This window comes from Tasmannia lanceolata, unplaced genomic scaffold, assembly GCF_043159265.1.
Source record: "Tasmannia lanceolata isolate RefF3 unplaced genomic scaffold, GAP_Taslan_0.1 ptg000006l, whole genome shotgun sequence".
NCBI lineage: Eukaryota > Viridiplantae > Streptophyta > Magnoliopsida > Canellales > Winteraceae > Tasmannia > Tasmannia lanceolata.
Genome location: NW_027518683.1, coordinates 16876194 through 16895016, shown reverse-complemented (window position 1 = coordinate 16895016; position 18823 = coordinate 16876194). Strand labels below are relative to the sequence as shown.

The window sequence follows — 18823 nt, the reverse complement described above, 5'->3', positions numbered from 1 at the left end:
CTACAACAGGATAGAAATCCTTGAGAGGAAGACAGTTTTTTTCTAATGTGGGGCTAAAGATTTTAAAGTTTGAATTTCACTAAAGGTTGAAGAGGATGATTCGTAGAAGACTAATCTCTTTTTTTTTAGATTGGAAGTGAGGTATTGAGTTTATAAACTCTAATATTAGGGCGTGCTTATCTCATTCTTCATTTAAGGAGAAGTTAAATTATGAGTGACTTTTTGAGTTTTCAGCTCTAAGGCACAACTTCAACACATTCACAATCAGCCCCGATTGAGAGCTACAAATCTGTCATGATTCTTTAGTGGAAAAGGGAAAAGGGAAAAGAGAAAAGATGGATACCCCAAAGCAACTAATATTCATGCCAACCCCACCCATAGAATCTCTCTCTCTCTCTCTCTCTCTCTCTCTCTCTCTCTCTCACGCGCGCACACACAAACCCCACTCAGAGAATCTCTCTCTCTCACGCGCGCGCACACACAGGATCTAATTGAATCAAGTTGAAGATAAGAAGAGCACCTGAAAAAGTAAGAGGGGGAGGTGTGAGTGCACCTCAAAAAACACGCTGATGGAAACTTGTGAGATGAATCTCTAGCAGCGAAGCAAGTGAAGTTTTTTTTTTTTTTTTTTTTTTTTTGATGGGTAAGCTGGGGTTAGGTGGGTAAGCTGGGGTTAGGCGGACCCCTACCAGATGCATTAAGATAAAAATAGACCAGTTACAATGGGGCCACCAGAGCAACAGAGGCCTAAGCCAAAAAAATCAAAAGGAAAGCAACATAAAGGCAAAAACACAAGCAAAGATAGAATTACACTCGCAACGGCAAAAACCCAAAAAAAAAAGGGATCACAACGCCGACAACCACAAACAATGCATCCTTAAAACAGCCAATGCCTCAAATTCAGCCTAGCCAAAAAAACAAAAGGAAAGCAACATAAAGGCAAAAACACAAGCAAAGATAGAATTACACTCACAAAGACAAAAACTCAAAAAAAAGGGATCACAACACAGACAACCACAAACAATGCATCCTAAAAACAGCCAATGCCTCAAATTCAGCCTAAAAGGTGTTTTTTTAATCGGTAAGTGAGGTTTAGGATCAATAAAAGGTGTTTTTTTAATCGGTAAGATGGGGTTATGCGGACCCCTACCAGAATATTAATTAAAGAAAGGTGAAACAATAGATGAACAAGACCACTGCCCAATCCTTAGAACTACGTCTAAGGAAAGGGGCAGAACAACCATGGATATGATACCCTTGAAAATAAACTCAAAACAATTGAGAGAAAAGAGACGAGAATAATGTGAGCTAGTTTTGTGCTACTGGAGGGGCTTAGGAGGCACGTGATCTCTAGAGCCGGACCCCATACTTATGTGCATCTAAGCCCTAATGATCCAAGAGGTGTATCATCTTCCGGCTAAACTTCCCTACTCCCTAGCTCTTACTCATCAATAAAAGGTGTTAATTAAAGAGGGATAGGCAGGAGAAAGAGGCTCTACTCATTTTGCTCAGTTATTTACTTACATGCTTTCTTCTTCTAATACATAGTTACATTCCAAACAGTTAAATGAGGCTTGCATTTGGAAAATTTGCACTCTCTTTATTTATTTATTTCTTTTCTCCTTTTCTTTTCGCTTTAATATTTTGGAGCTTCTCATGTTTTCTCCTTAAATATACCCTCCCACCTTTCCCTACTCACGTTTTCTCCATTGATCAGCCGATACGCTTCCGAAACATGTCGGGAAAACAGACCAAACGAGTCACATTCAGCCCCGATATCACCGACACGCCGAAACGCTCGGTAAAACCTTATACCAACAAGAGAGCCACTGGAAACCGGAAAAGGGTCGCCGGAATATGCAATTTCCAGGTACCCAGAAAAACAGGCTTCTCTCCTCTCAGGTTTCTGCATCGTCTTGGTGCCAGCGTGGCAAGGGCCATCAGTGTATTCACAGTACGGAGGGTTTCACCCAAGGCTGGTACCAACTCGAGATCTGGATCGTTGGTTCCTCTGCAGGATTGCCATCAGACGGAAGCCATCGAAGACTGCATTGAGTTCCTCAACTCCTCTTGCTCGTTGCGCAAAGAGAATTCCTCTTCGACCCATTTTATGTAATCAGAGTGGATAAAGTAAAGAGTGTATTTATTAAATTTGATGGATGTGATTATTTGCATAGCATGACCTTGAATAGGATGAAATGGAAGAAAATGATACGAATGCAACTAGTGTCAGGAGTAGACTTAGTCAATTTGAGCCGGGATCCTTTCGCCTTCTTCATGAAATTTTTTTAAAGGATTCATTAGCCGACCCCAACTAGTTTGGGACAAAGGCTTAGTTGAGGTTAGTTGAGTTGAGTTGAGTTGATTATTTGCATATTACATCTTCAGCATTGCCATTTTGGAGAGATTACATCCACACTTATTTATATAAGCGCACTCCCCTAGTTGCTTTACACTATTTTATTAGCTAATAAACTAGGGAAATGATAAATTCGCCTCCTTTTTTATATGGGACACGCTGCTCCAGTGTACGTGGCAATATGGCCCCTTGAATCCTTTCCAAGTAAAGTAAATCAGCCTCTATGCAGTCATAGGTACACCGGTGCTGGCTGTCCCAGGTAAAAAATGGGGGAGGATATATCACTTCTGTTTTTTTTATGATTAGAGGATACTAGTATATTGGGCCCATGCTTTGCATGGGTCTAAAATGGTAGTCCCCATTCAAATCAAAACATGAGATCGAACGTGCTATTTCCGATGGCATAATGCGAACAAAGCTGATTGGATTTATTTGCCTGGAAAATATGAGGGAGTGCACATCCATTGAAATGCAGAATATTTCATTAGAACCCAAAAGGGCCGTTGTTGCTGGAGTGAGTTAAATCGGTCTGTGGACCAATTGTGAAAGCACCTCACTGAAAGGCCTTTTATTGATCATTTGATCTAGTTGGGTAACCTGTTTTAACTTGTGGCTCTTCCTTGCCCAAAGAACAAAAAACATTAGAAAAAATTACACTAGACCCTAAATACAGATGCAGTGAATAACTAACTGAAAGGGATTTGATGAAGGAGACATGAAGGAAAATTGTGCACTTGATCTTCACATTTGAAATTAAGAGGGTTAGAAGCTAAAATCATATTGAATGTCTGTAGCATGTTGTGCTTCCCTAGAAAAGCTACGAGGGAGAGGGAGACTTACATGTCTAGTGTTGAGATCTCCATAAAAAATCCAAAACAAATGTGAACTTGCATAAAAAAAATCCAAAACAAACATGGCCAATGGTAAAAAAGGAAGAGAGAAATATAGAAGGGTCTATTTATTTTTTTCTTCTATATTGAACCCTCTCACAATAGGGCTGTTTTTCATGTTTGAATAAACAGACATATTGTTTCATTGTCCACAGACGGAAATCGCCCATATCTCAGAAATAGAGAACATCTCCAACTCTTTGGGATAATGAAAAGTGAGGCTCATCTTCTTCCTCTATCCAACCTGTGACTGCCCATTTTGATTCAAACTAAGGAATGTAAAATGGGCGAAAAGCCCCAAAAAACATGCTCAGCATATATCATAGATAAATAGATAGATAGATAACACTTCCCTAAAACTACAACGGATATTACATTCTCACTCCCTTGTTTTGATATTGGCACTCTTCGCTCATGCTCTCACAAAGTCTCTCCATCTCCCACCTTCCGTACCTCTCTCTCACCACATTATAAACTAATTTTTCAGGGAAAAAAGTTCATGTTTGCTTAAAATATGATCTACATTTATTTTTAAAAAAAATTAGCTGACGGAGTTGAATTTTTTTTATGGAAAATCCGAACTTACCATGGTTATTTCCATGGAAATGCTTTTGTTAATTGCAGTAGGTAATAAATTGATTCAGCTGATATCCACACTACTATATTTTGATAATGGCACTCTTCACTTTGTTTTAGGGTGCAATCTGCAAATCTGCAATACTACGTGAGATTGAGACACGCCCATTTTGCATTACTTTTGCCCTTCTTTTTCTCATTATGAATTGTTATCAGCTAAAGCTCGATTAAGTAACGTCTAGATAGAGCGTAGGTGCTCAAAGATTAGAACAAAAACCATCTAGATAGAGCAAAAGTATGGCAAGTACTTTGATTACTCTTACTATTGAAGGCAACTACTCCACACACACACACACACACACAAAATCGTGAGTCTGTCTAACATAATGGAAGTCGCATGTTGGGTCAAGGAAAATGATAGGAAAACTTTTTTTGTCATGGAACATTTTTGCTACAATCCAAGCTTAAGGTCCTGTTTGGATTGCAAGAAAAACATTTCTTGGGAAATTATTTTCTTCCCCCCGTTTAGAGGGAAATGATATAGTTAAGGCAAATTTAGAGGGATATCATCATAAATTGAAGGTCCCTCTAAATAAAAATTGAATCGGGTTGGTTTTTGTATTTTTCGTGTAGAAAATGAAGGAAATTTTAGAAATATTTTTCCTTGCTAAAATTCTCCAAAAATTTCCTACAATCCAAACAGAGCTTAAGGATTCCTAGGATAGGAGAACAAAAAAATCCATTTCCCTAGCAAATATGATCACCTACAGGCGACATGATAAAGGGCAAAAAACCCGCCAAACCAAAGCTACCAAAGCTAGGCAAAATGGCTAAAATGAAATAGCAAAAGGGCTAAAAGCAGCCAAGTGAATTTTAAAGGGTGAAAACGTTGTTTTTAGTGGCCGGAAAACACCAATGCCGGTCGGTCTTACCGCCTGGCTAATATGTTCCCCTCCAGCTACTAAGACGTTGGTTTCATTTTGAAAATTAATCCCTGAGATAGGGATATTGTTATCAGCTTACCCAATGGGTGAGCTAGTGCAGGAGAAGACCTAAGAGGGAGAGGGACCGAGAGAGGAGAGGGTAAGAAAAAGCTGAAAAACAAGGGAAAAAAGCTCACTCTAAATATGATGAGATCTGTTCAACATGGGACTAGACAATGACGGGGTTTCTGCTTGACACACAAAAGATTAGAAAGGAAAGAGTAAATTATTACACCAAACTCTCCTACAGGTAGCAGATTAATAAGCTACCAATTCTGCCAATTCAATCACCGACCTATTGAGAGTGCCAACAGGCAAGACTAACACAACCATGGTCAAAGATTTAACAGACGAATGTTTTGAACGCAAGGGGTGCTGAATGTATTTGGTGTATTATATGGATAACACATGCTAAAAATATGAAAAACAACAGGGATATCATGTGAGAAGCAGATATCTCTAATCAATAGCATACAAATTTCTCGGATGACAGAAATGGCGGCTGGGGAGGGAACAATCCTAGCTTCCGGCTGCAGCTGGTATTGCTGTCGGCTTCGCATCCTCAGCTTTCTCATGTTCTTTGTTGAGCATCTAAAATCAAACTTACAGGTAAGAACGACTATATGTATTTATAATAATAACACCCTCATGAACCTGTGCTATATATCATAATAATCTAAAATATGTTCAGTTAAAGCAGAATTGAGACGGGCAGATGACTGCATTGGATTATATCAGTGTGACAGAAATCCAATGCATCAGATCAAGTAGTTCAACAGAACTTGATATAACAGATGATGCTGACAAAAACTTATAGATGGAAACAAAATAATTGAACAGTACTTGAAATGGAATTTGAAAAGAGAAAATGTGAGACATTCAATCCAATCTGAGAGTAAGGTGGAGGTATTTTCAAATAGTGTTATGAATTTATCAGCAGTTGTCAGTTTTTAACAGTCAGCATAGAATTATCTTCAGGTAGAGAAATAAAGTTATCAGCAATTGTCAGCTTCTAACAGAGAACAGATTTTTTTTGGTAGGTAATCTGGGATTGAACCTCCGGCCTCCATGTTGAAAAACAAAGCCTTGACCATTTGTGAGCCCAGAATTAACTGTATCGGTTACTACATAAAGGCAGATTATTTTTTTTTGAAAAGTATAAAGGCAGAAATTAAACACACCAATGATATCAGGAGAAAGGACATTACCTTGTTATTTATCAGGTTGTGGAGTGCAATTACACTCCGGATGAGGGAAGAAAGGTAAATGACAAGCATCATATCATTCGTTTTCACTGCAAGAGTAGAAGGTTAGATCTAACAATTACAAGAAGATAGATGATTGCCCAAAACACATTTCTGAATAACTTTAATGGCATTACCTGCAAATGCCTTGATTAGTTCGCCCACATTGAGATTAGGAAGTAGATTGAACACATTCTGCAAGGAAGGATTTCAAAAGATCCAAAGACGCAGATGTCTGGAATCAGTTAGTGTCCATTGCAGAAGGCATTTCGCGCAACAAAAAACGCCTAGATATATAACACATTATATCAGGTTCGAGGTCAAAAGACATGATTTGAGAACCATATGTGCCAACCCTTGTTTACACCAGATACAAATCATATCACAGACCATTACACGAACCAGGTTCATGGTTCACCTCCGATTTTCTGGTCCCAACAAAATTGCTATATATCTGAAAAGGGGAACAATGAATAACAAGGAGAGACAGAAAATGGCCATTGTAAATATGGGGAGAATACCAATATATCAATGTCTTATATGGGGCTGATATTGACATCCTAAGATACAGGTAGTCCCACCCTGCTACTCTGTCATACATGTAGGGACAGAACAAACTAATATGCCAAAACTGTAAGTTAAAGGGTGTCAAACCTGATCCCGATTATCTTTCCTTTCTTTTGATAATTAAAAACTAATAAGAAGCCAAAATGTGTGGAAAAATACACCAAGGGGTAAACACCCGCAAAACAAAAAGCATTGATACCCCGATCCCATCCTTAGCAAGAGAAGAAACGCTTCCATCCGCCCCCCTCTAGAGATTTATAAATAATACATATAAAACTGCCCCATGGTTCAAAACTCACGGAGAGAACCCATAGTAACCAAACCTCAGCAATAAGCAAGTCCGACAAGGAAAAATGAATCAACATTAATCCTCTGATAAAGTTCTAGCTTCTTCTTTAATAGAATCCTTTAAGCCAATTGGGCACAAGGTTGCCACGCCTATCTCACCTCTATATCATCACTCATGATGCCTCCAATTCTACAAGGCACAAGATTCCATAGAATATGAGCTTCAAAGAACTTGATGGAGGCTTCCCCCACCTTATCAAAGGTTTTCTTTCTTCTCCCGGTTAGTCCATCACAGATTCATATCTCTTAACATCTCATTAACCAAAATTCCTCAAAATTATTTCCTAACAATGGCCCAAAAAATCCATTTAAAAAAAAAACAATAGCCCAAAAAAATGACAGTGACTCCAATTTTCCCCTCTAATGCGACCTCGTCCCTAAAGATGCGATCTTTCTTTCCTTCTGAACACCCCTACATAAGTAAAAGCATCCTATATGAAATAAGACACCAAATTATATTGGGGTGAACACCGATTACTAAGCAATTTGCCTCCACGGAGTGAAATACTCACAATATTTCAAGGCGGTTCAATATCCCTCGCCTGTGAAACAGGTCCTCCATTGTTTGCACATGTCAAGAAATATTTGCTCCCTATTATGAATATAACCCAAAATGAGAAGTTGTCACCTCTACGGACGGGACACTAACAGCTTTGCACATGGCAAAGGGTCTTGCCCGAGATCAATGTTCTTGAAAAAGAACATCAAGATGGCCCTGATTAATACTACCTTCAAAAAATTTTATCCCAGACACCAATAGAAACACAAACATCCGAAACTAGCACATGAAAACATGAAATAGGAAAATGAGCTAAGTTCTTCTAAAGACAAAATTACACACAAATCGTTACTTCATAGTAACCCCTACCGAGCATCTCTTGATCTTCTTCCTTGTGACTACGCCACACATCCTTATAAAAGTGGTCCACAACAATTTCCCAGCCATAAATCTGCCAAAACCTCATTCAATGTTCCACTCTTATGCTAATCTTAACTCCTTCCTAAAAGTTTTTCCAATCTTACAATTAGAGCCCCATAACCCAAGCCTCACCCTCATTGGATACTTCCACAGTCCCAATCCCCTCCCCACCCACAGAACCATCAAGGATGGATACTTCCCCACTATTTCCCTAATAATCTCGACTTTTCTCCCTAGTTCTCACCAACTAATTCTGCACCCCTCTAGATTTAACATCACCCTACCATTTAGCCAAGCAAAACTTTTGACCTAAACTCCCTCCTTTCATAAGAAACCCCGTCTGCGTCCTCTCCAATTCATCCTTGCACCTTCGCCTCTCGAAAGGTAATGGTACTTGGACGACACCAATTTATGACCTCAAATCTCAGCGCCATGAAATCCCAAATTTATTTTGAAGTGGAGCCCCGCATAGAAGTTCTAGGTATTAAATAAGAAATCATGTTCTTCTTACAACCCATTAATTTATAAAGCCATCAAGAAAGTGCTCCTCCACCCAAAAATCAACTAATTCTCCCTCAATGTAGAAACTCAATAAAATTCTACATATATTGAACCTATAATCATCCTAGTAATGTACATTGAGATGTATAATGGACTGGTTCAGATCTAACAAAATAAATAAAATATTGATCAAATGAATTGAACGATATTAACACAATCACCTATAGGATTTAGATGTACCCAGGAATAGATAAACAGTTCAGTCGTAGAAGAGATTGAGAGTTTCAAACAAAATAAATGAAATGCGTGGAGGTTTGCTTACGAAAAAGAAAACACAAGTTTGAAAACTGATCATGGGGATTGGAATGAGTTATACAAAGTCTTAGATGATGTGTGTGTGTGAAAGAGAAGAACTAGAAGATTTATAACAAGATTAACAACTATTAGAGAGAATAAAGATAAGAGATATGTTAGCATCACACTAACAAGTCCACGCCATCAAACCAATGGAACCCTAGGCATCCCCAAGGGGATCAAGGCATCGCACCTTGCAGTAGAAGGAGAAGTACGATTTGCTGAAGTCACACAAATGAGACCAAACGCATCGCACCAATGGTTTTCCTAGGGCATCACAGTCCAAAGAAAGTCAAGAAAGTTGATGGGGACATATACTAGGTGAAAAAAGAGAGCTTTTTCTTGCTGTGAGGCATTCAAGAAAAGGGTAAGCATTCCCCAAAAAAAGAGCATTTTCTTTTTAAAAGGAAAAACGAAAAACAGAGAAGAGCTTTATTCCTTGGTAGGATTCTGTGGCAAGAAGAGGAATTCTGTGGCATGATTCCTTGGCAAGAATAGCTTTACTCCTTGGCAGGATTCCCAATAGCCCTTTCATTATTTTTAAAAAAAAATGAAGGGCTTCATTCCAAGCATTCAAGCAACATCTACCCAACGATTTCTTGGCAAGATTCTGTCCAATCTTTGGCACCAGTCCACCAAGAAATCAATAAGGTAAGCAGTGGGAAGCGCCTACATTCCATGATTTCAAGCAACATCTTCCCAACAATTTCATAGAGGGATTTTGTCCAATATTTGGCTCGAACCCACGCACCCACCCACAAAAACAAAACATATTAGCAAGCTATTGGGAACCTCAGCATTCATCCACCCCTCTTAATAAAAGGAAAAAGACATGGGAGCTTCCTACTCCAGAGTCCAGACACACACAAAGAAAGGGCTTTGAAGAATTCTGGCAAAATTTTCCGACAAGTTTGGAAAGAATCTGACAGTTTCAATTCTTCTGGCATTGTGGTCTTCTTTTTCTCTAGCATCGGCACAGTTAGGGTAATTCGAATAAATAGGAAGAATCCAATCATGTCAAGACTTCTCTTTTCTTTTTTTCTTTTTCTTTTTTGGAATGGAAAGCGATGCCAAATTTTTTGAAGCGTGACCAGTGAGCGTACCCAAAGAATCCATGTAACGTAGCTAGAGAGCTAGTAGTGAGCCAAGAAATAGACCTACTGATCAAAACAATACATGCAAACTTTTAACCCTCTCTCTCTCTCTCTCTCTCTCTCTCTCTCTCTCTCTCTCTCTCTCTCTATGCCAAAGCACAAGGAAGCATAAACTAAAGTTGAAATAGAATGGTGGTGTACCTGTAAATGGTACAGAATCTCATGATTTAATGGTAGCTTTCCATCAATGACATGATCTAGGTAGCTACGTATCTCTCGAAGCCGGGCATCCAGCCCCTTCAAGGCTGCAAGTTTTCCAGTAACCTGTATAGAAAATAGGTAAAAGTAACCATTAAAAAAATGTAAAAGTATATATATTTCTCATTTTTCCTTTGGGAACGAAATGTAAAGGATAGGCAACTCTGTATAGAAACAGAACCTCTGTTGCGAGGGTACTAATGGTTGTATCTTTCACGTCCCTAAGCAAGTGCTCCACACCTACAACAAAGTGCAATGTAGTATAACATACATGCCACAATATAACAGAAATCTCATCCAAGTACAGTCAAATTTAGTCACCATCCAAAATTCAGAGAAGAAGGTTCCAAGTCAAAGAAAAACTTTATGCTCTGTTTGGTTGCCGGGTTTTTTTGTTCCTGGGAGTTTTGTGGGAGAGTAAGTTAAATTTTGGTCCCATCCCATGTTTGGTTGCCTTTTAGCACTAGGTTTATTTTAATCCCATTCTTGTAATGATTACTTGTGGGGTGAATTTTTTAATCCCACTTTTGTAATGATTGCCTTTTCATCCCATCCCAAGATAACCCCAGGAACAAAAATAAACTCAGGAACCAAAAATAAGCTTGAGAAGAATTTTTTTCTACCCAACAGTTCAAGCAACCAAACAAAGGTTTTTTTTTTCCCACCATATCTCCCAGGGTATTTTTTTCTCCTACATAACCAAACATGGGATTTTTATTTTACCAGGATACTTCTAAGGCTCTTTTTTTCCCACCTATCTCCCAGGGTATTTTTTTCTCCCACATAACTCCCAGGAACAAAAAAAACCCGGCAACCATACAGAGCAGGATCAAGCAAGTTCATGTTTATTTAAAACCCCGATAAATTGCAGGGCGGGGTAGCATCTTTTCATGGAAGCAGCAAGGATAATAAGCATACCAATCTCCTCTACTTCATGAGCAGCGATTTCTGAAGGCACATGCACGAACACCTTCTGACTTTTCTGAGTGGCATTCTGTTACCAGATCTAAATATTAGCCAGGTATTAAGGTTATATTGCAAATACAATCATGACTACAGGAACTAGAAGAACAGAAACAACTCCAATGACATAAATCTCTCAAATTATTGGATTAGTATTGCTCTAGGTTACATGTAATATCGTCTGAATGAAACCATTCAAAATATATATATATATATAAGGAAACTGTTGGTGAGCTAGCTTGCCCAATCACATGGGTCCCACATTTTGGGGAGTGATCCAAACCCTTCATTTGCAAGGCCTTATCATAGATAGGGGGTGTACCAAAAATCAGCTCCATAGGATCATCCTAACCCCTCCATTTGTGGAGGACAAAAATGGGGCAGATTTGTGTCTGTCCATTTCTGTCCTCCACAAATGGAGGGGTTAGGATGATCCTATGGAGCTGATTTTTGGTACACCCCCCATCTATGTAAGGGACTTTCAAATGAATGGTTTGGATCATCCTAACAAAGTGGGCCCCCATGATTGGGCAAGCTAGCTCACCATAAGTTTGGTGAGCTTAAGCTCACCAACAGTTTCCTCTATATATATATATATATATATCGTCTGAATGAAAGAAACAGTAGATTTTTAAACACCTCATTAAGGACTCAAAAGGCTACAGTTAACCAAATCATCAGTAAGGTGAATAATGGGGTAGCATGATTTGTGCAAAAGTAAAAAAGCATTTGATCAAGTACTTGGAAACACAAACATCTCAGTCAAATCTTGGAAATTCTAGAACTTAAATGTGGGCTTTTTAAACTTGAAAAACTCGATCAAGCACGAGACTGACTTTTAAGATGACTCCAACCCAAGCCTCAGCATTTCAAGTTCTTGAGTTTTTAAGCCATTGATTTTCCTCATATCATCACAAGCAGAAAAAAAGGATACTATATTCCACTCTCTGGAATATTTGATTAGCTCCTTAACAAAGGTAAAGACATTTTGGCACTGAAAACATTTGATAACTGTGCATATTCTCACCTCTTTGACCTCCTCCACTGCATAGTAAGCTTTGGTAGGTATTCCCAGTTCTTTTGTTTGGACGTCAATTATCACCAGCACCGGATTTGGGACATAACTGCAAAATGAATAATGAAGTCAACAGTTTTCAAAGTTAATAACCACAATATCAAGACGCGGAGGCCAGGACAAAGTATCAGACCAGGCCTATTTCCTTTAATAATCTCATAAAATAATATAACAAAAAAGATAAACAAACTAGAAGCATGAAATTAAATGTATCTGATACGGAAAATAGTCATTTGTGATTTGATACTATTGAAAATTTTAGAAAAAAAGGCTCACTTCGAAGCACAATAAACCATTTAAAAAAAAAACTTAGAATAATAATAAAGGGCATGATACAGTAGAGAAAGTGACCAAAGGACAGAAACACATCAAAGCCACCCCATGAAGTGCCCACGTTGCCAGACAAAAAATAAAAGTATGTAGGCCCCAACAAAAATGAACCTAATAAGATGACCATCCGTGGGCCCAATCCCACAGAGACTATAACCAAGACAAGGTTGACAAATTAATAATTTTAAGAATCCTAAAAAGAAGACAAAATTTGCTGCAGAATCTGCTGCATCATGGAACAGCGGCAGCTGAGCCAGAGACAAATGTGGTGCAGTCCAACATTGAACTGAGGATGAAAGGAGAATGATATGAGGACACCCATGGAGAGCATAAAGCCTGGGACGACCACTCCCAGGGTGCTGTGAAATGAGCCATTCCACTGACCACGCACATGGCACAAAGAGAGTGGCCGTCCCAACCCAACATCTCCCTGAGTATGTCTACAGATTAGAGAGGAAAAGAATATTGTGTAAGACAAAAAAACTGAAGGCAAGACAATACATGCCGAAAGTTCTGTAACAGTTACGAAATAGCGCATTTATATACAATAAGGCTTGAATGATCTTACTCGTGGAATAGTCCATGAACATCCAAGTCATTTTCCCGAAGTTTTGGGCCGGTACTGTACCAACCAACCACATGTTCTTTGGCTGAAACACAGATACGTTGTTTGATTATTGAAAGGAAAGAGACCAGATAACTCCACAGAACTATGGATAGCAATGGTAAATGTTATCGCTGGATGCAGAATATCACAAACCATTAATTCTCTTGAACATGGCAAACATTGCTTCATGGTAATTATGATCCAGAAACCATATACTGGGACCCTTGTCATCCTCTTCGAAAGGAACTGCATTGAAAATCAGACATTAAGTGTTAATATGAAAATTCCTCAATATGTAAGATGAAAGTTTTTTGAATCATATCAGAGGTTAGTAAAGAGAGGAAAACATGTCAATAAACACCCTCAACTACGTAAAGCCCAAGAACATGAGCAGCTTAACCAATCAATACATCCAAAAGTTGAACAAGAAAATATTGTTCCATAACTGAAAGTGTTCCACTGTTTATATCATGATGTTAAATAGTTTTTCTTCATTTTTATCAAAATACTGTAATGCACAGACACCATGCATACAAAAAGTATACACATTATGACTAATTTATGAAGGGCTCACGTGCTTGAATGACTATTTCAAACAACAAAACGATCATATTAGCTCAAATTGATAATCATTTAGGAACATTACAGTAATGAAATGATACTATAAGATCTATCTATGTGATACACTCAGATGCACCCACCTGTGTAACATCAGCATCAACTCTATCTTTGATTGTTCAAAAGTTGGGTCCTACCATGAACATGCCATAGCCTAAATGCTCATCTGGGCAAATAATGCAAGCAATACAAATTCAAGGGAAGTGCAGACAAATTCAAGGGAAGTGCAGCATCATTTAGCATCTCCCATCATTTCCATCATTGAGAGATGGGGAATTTAGATTTCATGTGCGGACTTAACCCAACACCTTACGGCACGAGCTGACGACAGCCATGCACCACCACCTGTGTCCGCGTTCCCGAAGGCACCCCTCTCTTTCAAGAGGATTCACGGCATGTCAAGCCCTGGTAAGGTTCTTCGCTTTGCATCGAATTAAACCACATGCTCCACCACTTGTGCGGGCCCCCGTCAATTCCTTTGAGTTTCATTCTTATGAAAAGTTCTTAATGTTAGTTGAGTCCCTAGTTCCCCAATTGATTGACCCGCAATGATACCTACTGCTTCTCCCAATTCGACCAGGTCACCATGAGTGGGACTCCGACCATAACATAATCAACAGATCCAAGATGTACTCCTGCAAATAAAGGGGGTTCGAATATATATTGATTGTGCTCGAAAGGTTATGAATCGATTGACAAGCCCAACCCCAATATCTTGATTTCGAGCGGCAATGCTTCGTAGACCCATATATATATCGTCTGCTAATACACGACCAATTAGTGTTTGGATCAACATTTTTTCCGTCATCCCATTTTGAGGACTCACAGAAATACCTCGGATAGTGCCACAATCTGTTCTACGTACAACAATGTGTTGAACTGCTTCAACAAGTCGACGCGTGAGGTATCCAAAGTTTTGTGAACTCTAAGAGTTTTAGAGATTCGAAATTAACCTAAATATCAGAGATATGAGAAAAGAGATTCTTGCCCTAACTCATCAAAAAGTCTGTCAGAGCTACAAATATGTGAGTCCATAACCCCTCAAAATGAAAAGTGTTCTCATCTCTTCTTGCATTATTTTCTTTCTGCATTGCATGCATGTTCATAATTCAGGTAGGGACCATAAGATGTTGCAATGGTGCACTAGTGGCATATTTCTTATTTGTTTGTTTTATTGTTCTTGGCAAGAATTAGCGAGTTGATAGATTAGAGCCCACTAGTAGGTCATGATCCTGAGTGAGTCCTCCTATAGCAGTTGATTTTTGCTGGATTGCAGGGCTCAACAAGATACTAATGGTGGGCCATCACACTAATGTAACTGGTGCTTTCCTAACCATTGCATTATAGTTTGTGAAGCGGCAAGTTGAGTGAACCATTTACTACTTTTCAGTTGTTTGCTTCTAGCTTATGTGCTTTCATCTTCTCCAGCTTTTGACTAAGCCAGGTGACAATTGGATTGATCAAAATCCTGATGAAGGCATGATTCTTCTTTCAAAACTAAAGACATCCTTTTGAAGCACTTAAGTCATTTTAACTTAAGCGACTTAAGTTGTGGGTCATGGTATGAAATAGGTGTAGATCATGGTGAGATGTGGATCTTAGCTAATGACAGCCACATATGTGGGATGCCAACAATAGAAACCATCCCAAAATAGAAAGTGTCCAAAATGGAAACTACTCTAAAAATAGAAATCATCCTAAAATAGAAAGTGGCCATGGCTGGATCACATCATAACGGCTTTGTGCTATTTTAAATGTCTCCAATCGTTTGTTGATAACTTGCTAGGAATTGAACCAGCTAATGGGGGAAAGTGTAAAGAGCGACATGATAATATTAAAACGAGGGGATATGGAATAGCAGCCACCAAAAGACTATTAACACTCTACATAGACCAAACTTAAAACCCACCAAAACTCATTCTAAAAACCAGTTAAAAAGTCATCATAATTTCCTAACAATAAAAAGTCAAAATCCTAACATCTCAAAGCAAACAAAGCCACTAAACCCTTTTGTTTTGTCATGAATGTTTCTATGCCAGACCAATGTTCCCGGGGTCGCTAGCGCCCCCCAACAAAAAAAAAAAAAAACCCACACCACACACACACAAAAAGGACCCACGATCTGGATCACACGAACGACCCCAAACATGGTTCATTTGCAACCAGATTGCTAAAAATGGCGACCTCCGCTAGGAATTGAACCAGCTAACGGGGAAAGGGTAACAAGCGGCATGATAACATTAAAACAAGGGGATATGGAATAGCAGCCACCAAAAGACTATTAACAAACCCACCAAAACTCGAGGAATGATAGAATGAAGGGTGCCATTGCAAAAATCAGCTTCAAGGGCGTCCCCATTGGTCAATTTCAAAGCGAAAACAAAACCTTTTCCGTTTTATTCTGCCCATCCATTTTTTCCTACACCATCTTTGCTGAAATTGACCAATGGCAGCGCCCTTGAAGCAGGTTTTTGCAAGGGCGCCCTTCATTCTATCATTCCTCACAAAACTCATGCTAAAAAACAGTTAAAGTCATCATAATAAAATAAAATAAAATAAAAAGGTCAAAGTCCTAACATCTCAAAGCAAACAAAGCCACTAAAACCTTTTGTTTGTCATGAATGCTTCTATGGCAGACCATTAACACCCCCCCCCCCCCCCCCCCCAAAAAAAAAAGAAAGAAAGACCAGTGATATGGATCGCACGACCCCAAACATGGTTCGTTTACAACAGGATCGCTAAAAATGGGGACCTCTGCTAGGAGTTGAACCAGCTAATAGGGAAAGTGAGACAAGCGACGTGATAATATAAAAACAAGAGGATATGGAATAGCAGCATCCAAAAGACTATTAACATTTCTCTACATAGACCAAACTCAAAACCCACCAAAACTCATTCTAAAAAACAGTTAAAAGGCATCATAATTTCCTAAAAATAGAAAAGTCAAACTCTTTACATCTCAAAGCAAACAAAGCCACTAGACCCTATTGTTTTTTATGAATGCTTCTACAGCAGTGTTACCGGGTCGCTACCCACCCCAAAAAAAAGGACTCAAGATCTGGATCGCACAACCCCAAACATGATTCATTTGCAACCGGATCGCTAAAAATGACGACCTCAAAGAGAGAGAGAGAGAGAGCGAGAGAGAGATGGTTCATTTGCAACCGGATCGCTAAAAATGACGACCTGAGAGAGAGAGAGAGAGAGAGAGAGAGAGAGAGAGAGAGAGAGAGAGAGAGATGGGCTATTCCCTCAACTATACCTACGCTCAATATTCTTTCTCACTGATGTGCGATATTTGACCAAATTTTGGACACAACCGATATCTGGGGTAGCCAAAAGTTTTCATTATTTTTATGAAAAGAATTTGGAGCATTCAATTCCCCACGGAGCGGTTTCCAAAAACAATGAGTGATTCTTCACATCGATCATCTCTTCAATCAAATCAATATAGTTTTTCAAATAAGAAGAACAAAATAAGAAGCAAACATTGTGGCTTCTCAATTTTAGTCCATGATTCCAAGCAGGTCGCACGGATTAGCGATGAAGTCCCAAGTGGTAATGATATGGGCATGGCAATGTTCTTATCCAAAATCCAAAACTAAACCATAATTTTTTATCGAACCCAAAACACGAAACACCCACTCAATTGTCAAGAGATGATATCATTGCCCAACAATGTTGAAACCCTAAATCTAAACCCGCATCCAACTCTAATTTTCATAATCAAGGAGCCTAAAAAAAACCTCAAACTCTTGATTATAGAAAGAAGTTATTGTCACCTAACACAAAATCAAACAAAAAATCCAAACTCAACAATACTTTTCAACTCCAAAGAGCCACGAACCCTAAAGTGACGACATCAACTATAAAAATAAGACATCAGAGGTTAAAGGTGTTAGGTACCTTACCAATACGCCAAAAGCTCCAGAGCTGATGGAACACGTTAGACAAGGCCCTTCAAACTTGTCCCATACTAGGCTGGGTCCCACCGAGTCCCATACCTAGGCGGGCTTCCACTCCGGACCGTAACATACCACCACGCTTCCGCATCCGTCCTCCTCTCTGTGACGGCTTTCACTCTGGCCTTTTTCCCAGGTAGCCCTTTCCACAGGTCGCCCCTTCCGTGACTTCCCATGGTGGCTGCTCTGATACCAAATTTAAGGTACCTTACCAATACGCCAAAAGCTCCAGAGCTGATGGAACGCGTTAGGCAAGGCCCTCTAAACCTGTCCCATACCAGGCTAGGTCCCACCCAGTTCCATACCTAGGCGGGCCCAACTCAGGACCGGAACAAAAGGCATCAAAACCCAAAGCCCAAAAAAGTATGAACAAAAATGAACAAAGTATGATAATTCCGAGGTCTTGAGCTCAGAAAAAAGCAAAATAATCAAACCCTAACCGGCGAATAATAGCAAAATGCAACAACAGATCCAATGCTCCTGAAACTTGAAACAAACAAAGCAAAAGACAATAAAGAAGATCCATTAGAGAAGGTTTGAAGATCTGACCTGCGTAACTGTTTGTGACATCGACGGTGCCTTTGAAAGAGGAACCGAGAAGAACCCCAATGACGCGTTTTCTGGTATCCCTGGCCACTCTGTTGTAGTTATCAACGATACTGAGTAAAACCATTGGATGAACTATAACCTTCTCGATCGGCCTAGCCGATATCTGCTGGCTCTTGATTACATCCATTAGTTGATTTTCCTAGGGTTTTGATCTCCCAATTCGGAAACCCTAGACAGAAAGAGCAGCTTTGGTAGTTATTTTGGTCTTGGGCTTTTATAGCACCCACCGCTTTTCGTTTTTCGTTTCTTTTCTCTCACGTAACCTTTCGATTCTCCGAGTTTCTTGTGACAATGTGGTTTTGTCTTTTTAATGAACAGAGGATTCATGACTAAATGAAGGTTGATGAAAAATGCAGAGAAGAATATTTACATAATATCGAACCGCCTCCCTTCATTTTTATATCGACACTCCTCAGTATGTGTTGATGGCTTTCGTGGGATGGATTATATAAATAAACCCTTGGTCTAGAGTGTCCTTGTACATAAAGCCTTGTTCTAGAATGTCCATCGAGGGGGGGTCCATTGTAGATTAAAAGTGGTATTTAAGCGGATGGACATGGTTTGAT

General features: G+C 39.2%; 2 protein-coding genes across 2 annotated transcripts; one reads left to right on the top strand and one right to left on the bottom strand.

The window, feature by feature from the left end:
• Nucleotides 1-1735: 1735 nt before the first annotated feature.
• Nucleotides 1736-2116, top strand: LOC143878769 (uncharacterized). Its single transcript, XM_077381010.1, has one exon. It carries the CDS (start codon nucleotides 1736-1738, stop codon nucleotides 2114-2116), a length of 381 nt encoding a protein of 126 aa, XP_077237125.1.
• A 2804-nt stretch (nucleotides 2117-4920) lies between these two features.
• Nucleotides 4921-18581, bottom strand: LOC143879929 (26S proteasome non-ATPase regulatory subunit 7 homolog A-like). The gene is made up of 10 exons (XM_077382625.1): nucleotides 18198-18581; nucleotides 13222-13314; nucleotides 13030-13111; nucleotides 12084-12180; nucleotides 11012-11087; nucleotides 10275-10333; nucleotides 10037-10159; nucleotides 6190-6247; nucleotides 6017-6102; nucleotides 4921-5399 (listed from the first exon to the last, which is right to left on the bottom strand). Exons 1-10 carry the CDS (start codon nucleotides 18382-18384, stop codon nucleotides 5328-5330), a joined length of 933 nt encoding a protein of 310 aa, XP_077238740.1. The 5' UTR covers nucleotides 18385-18581; the 3' UTR covers nucleotides 4921-5327.
• Between the last annotated feature and the right edge of the window lie 242 nt (nucleotides 18582-18823).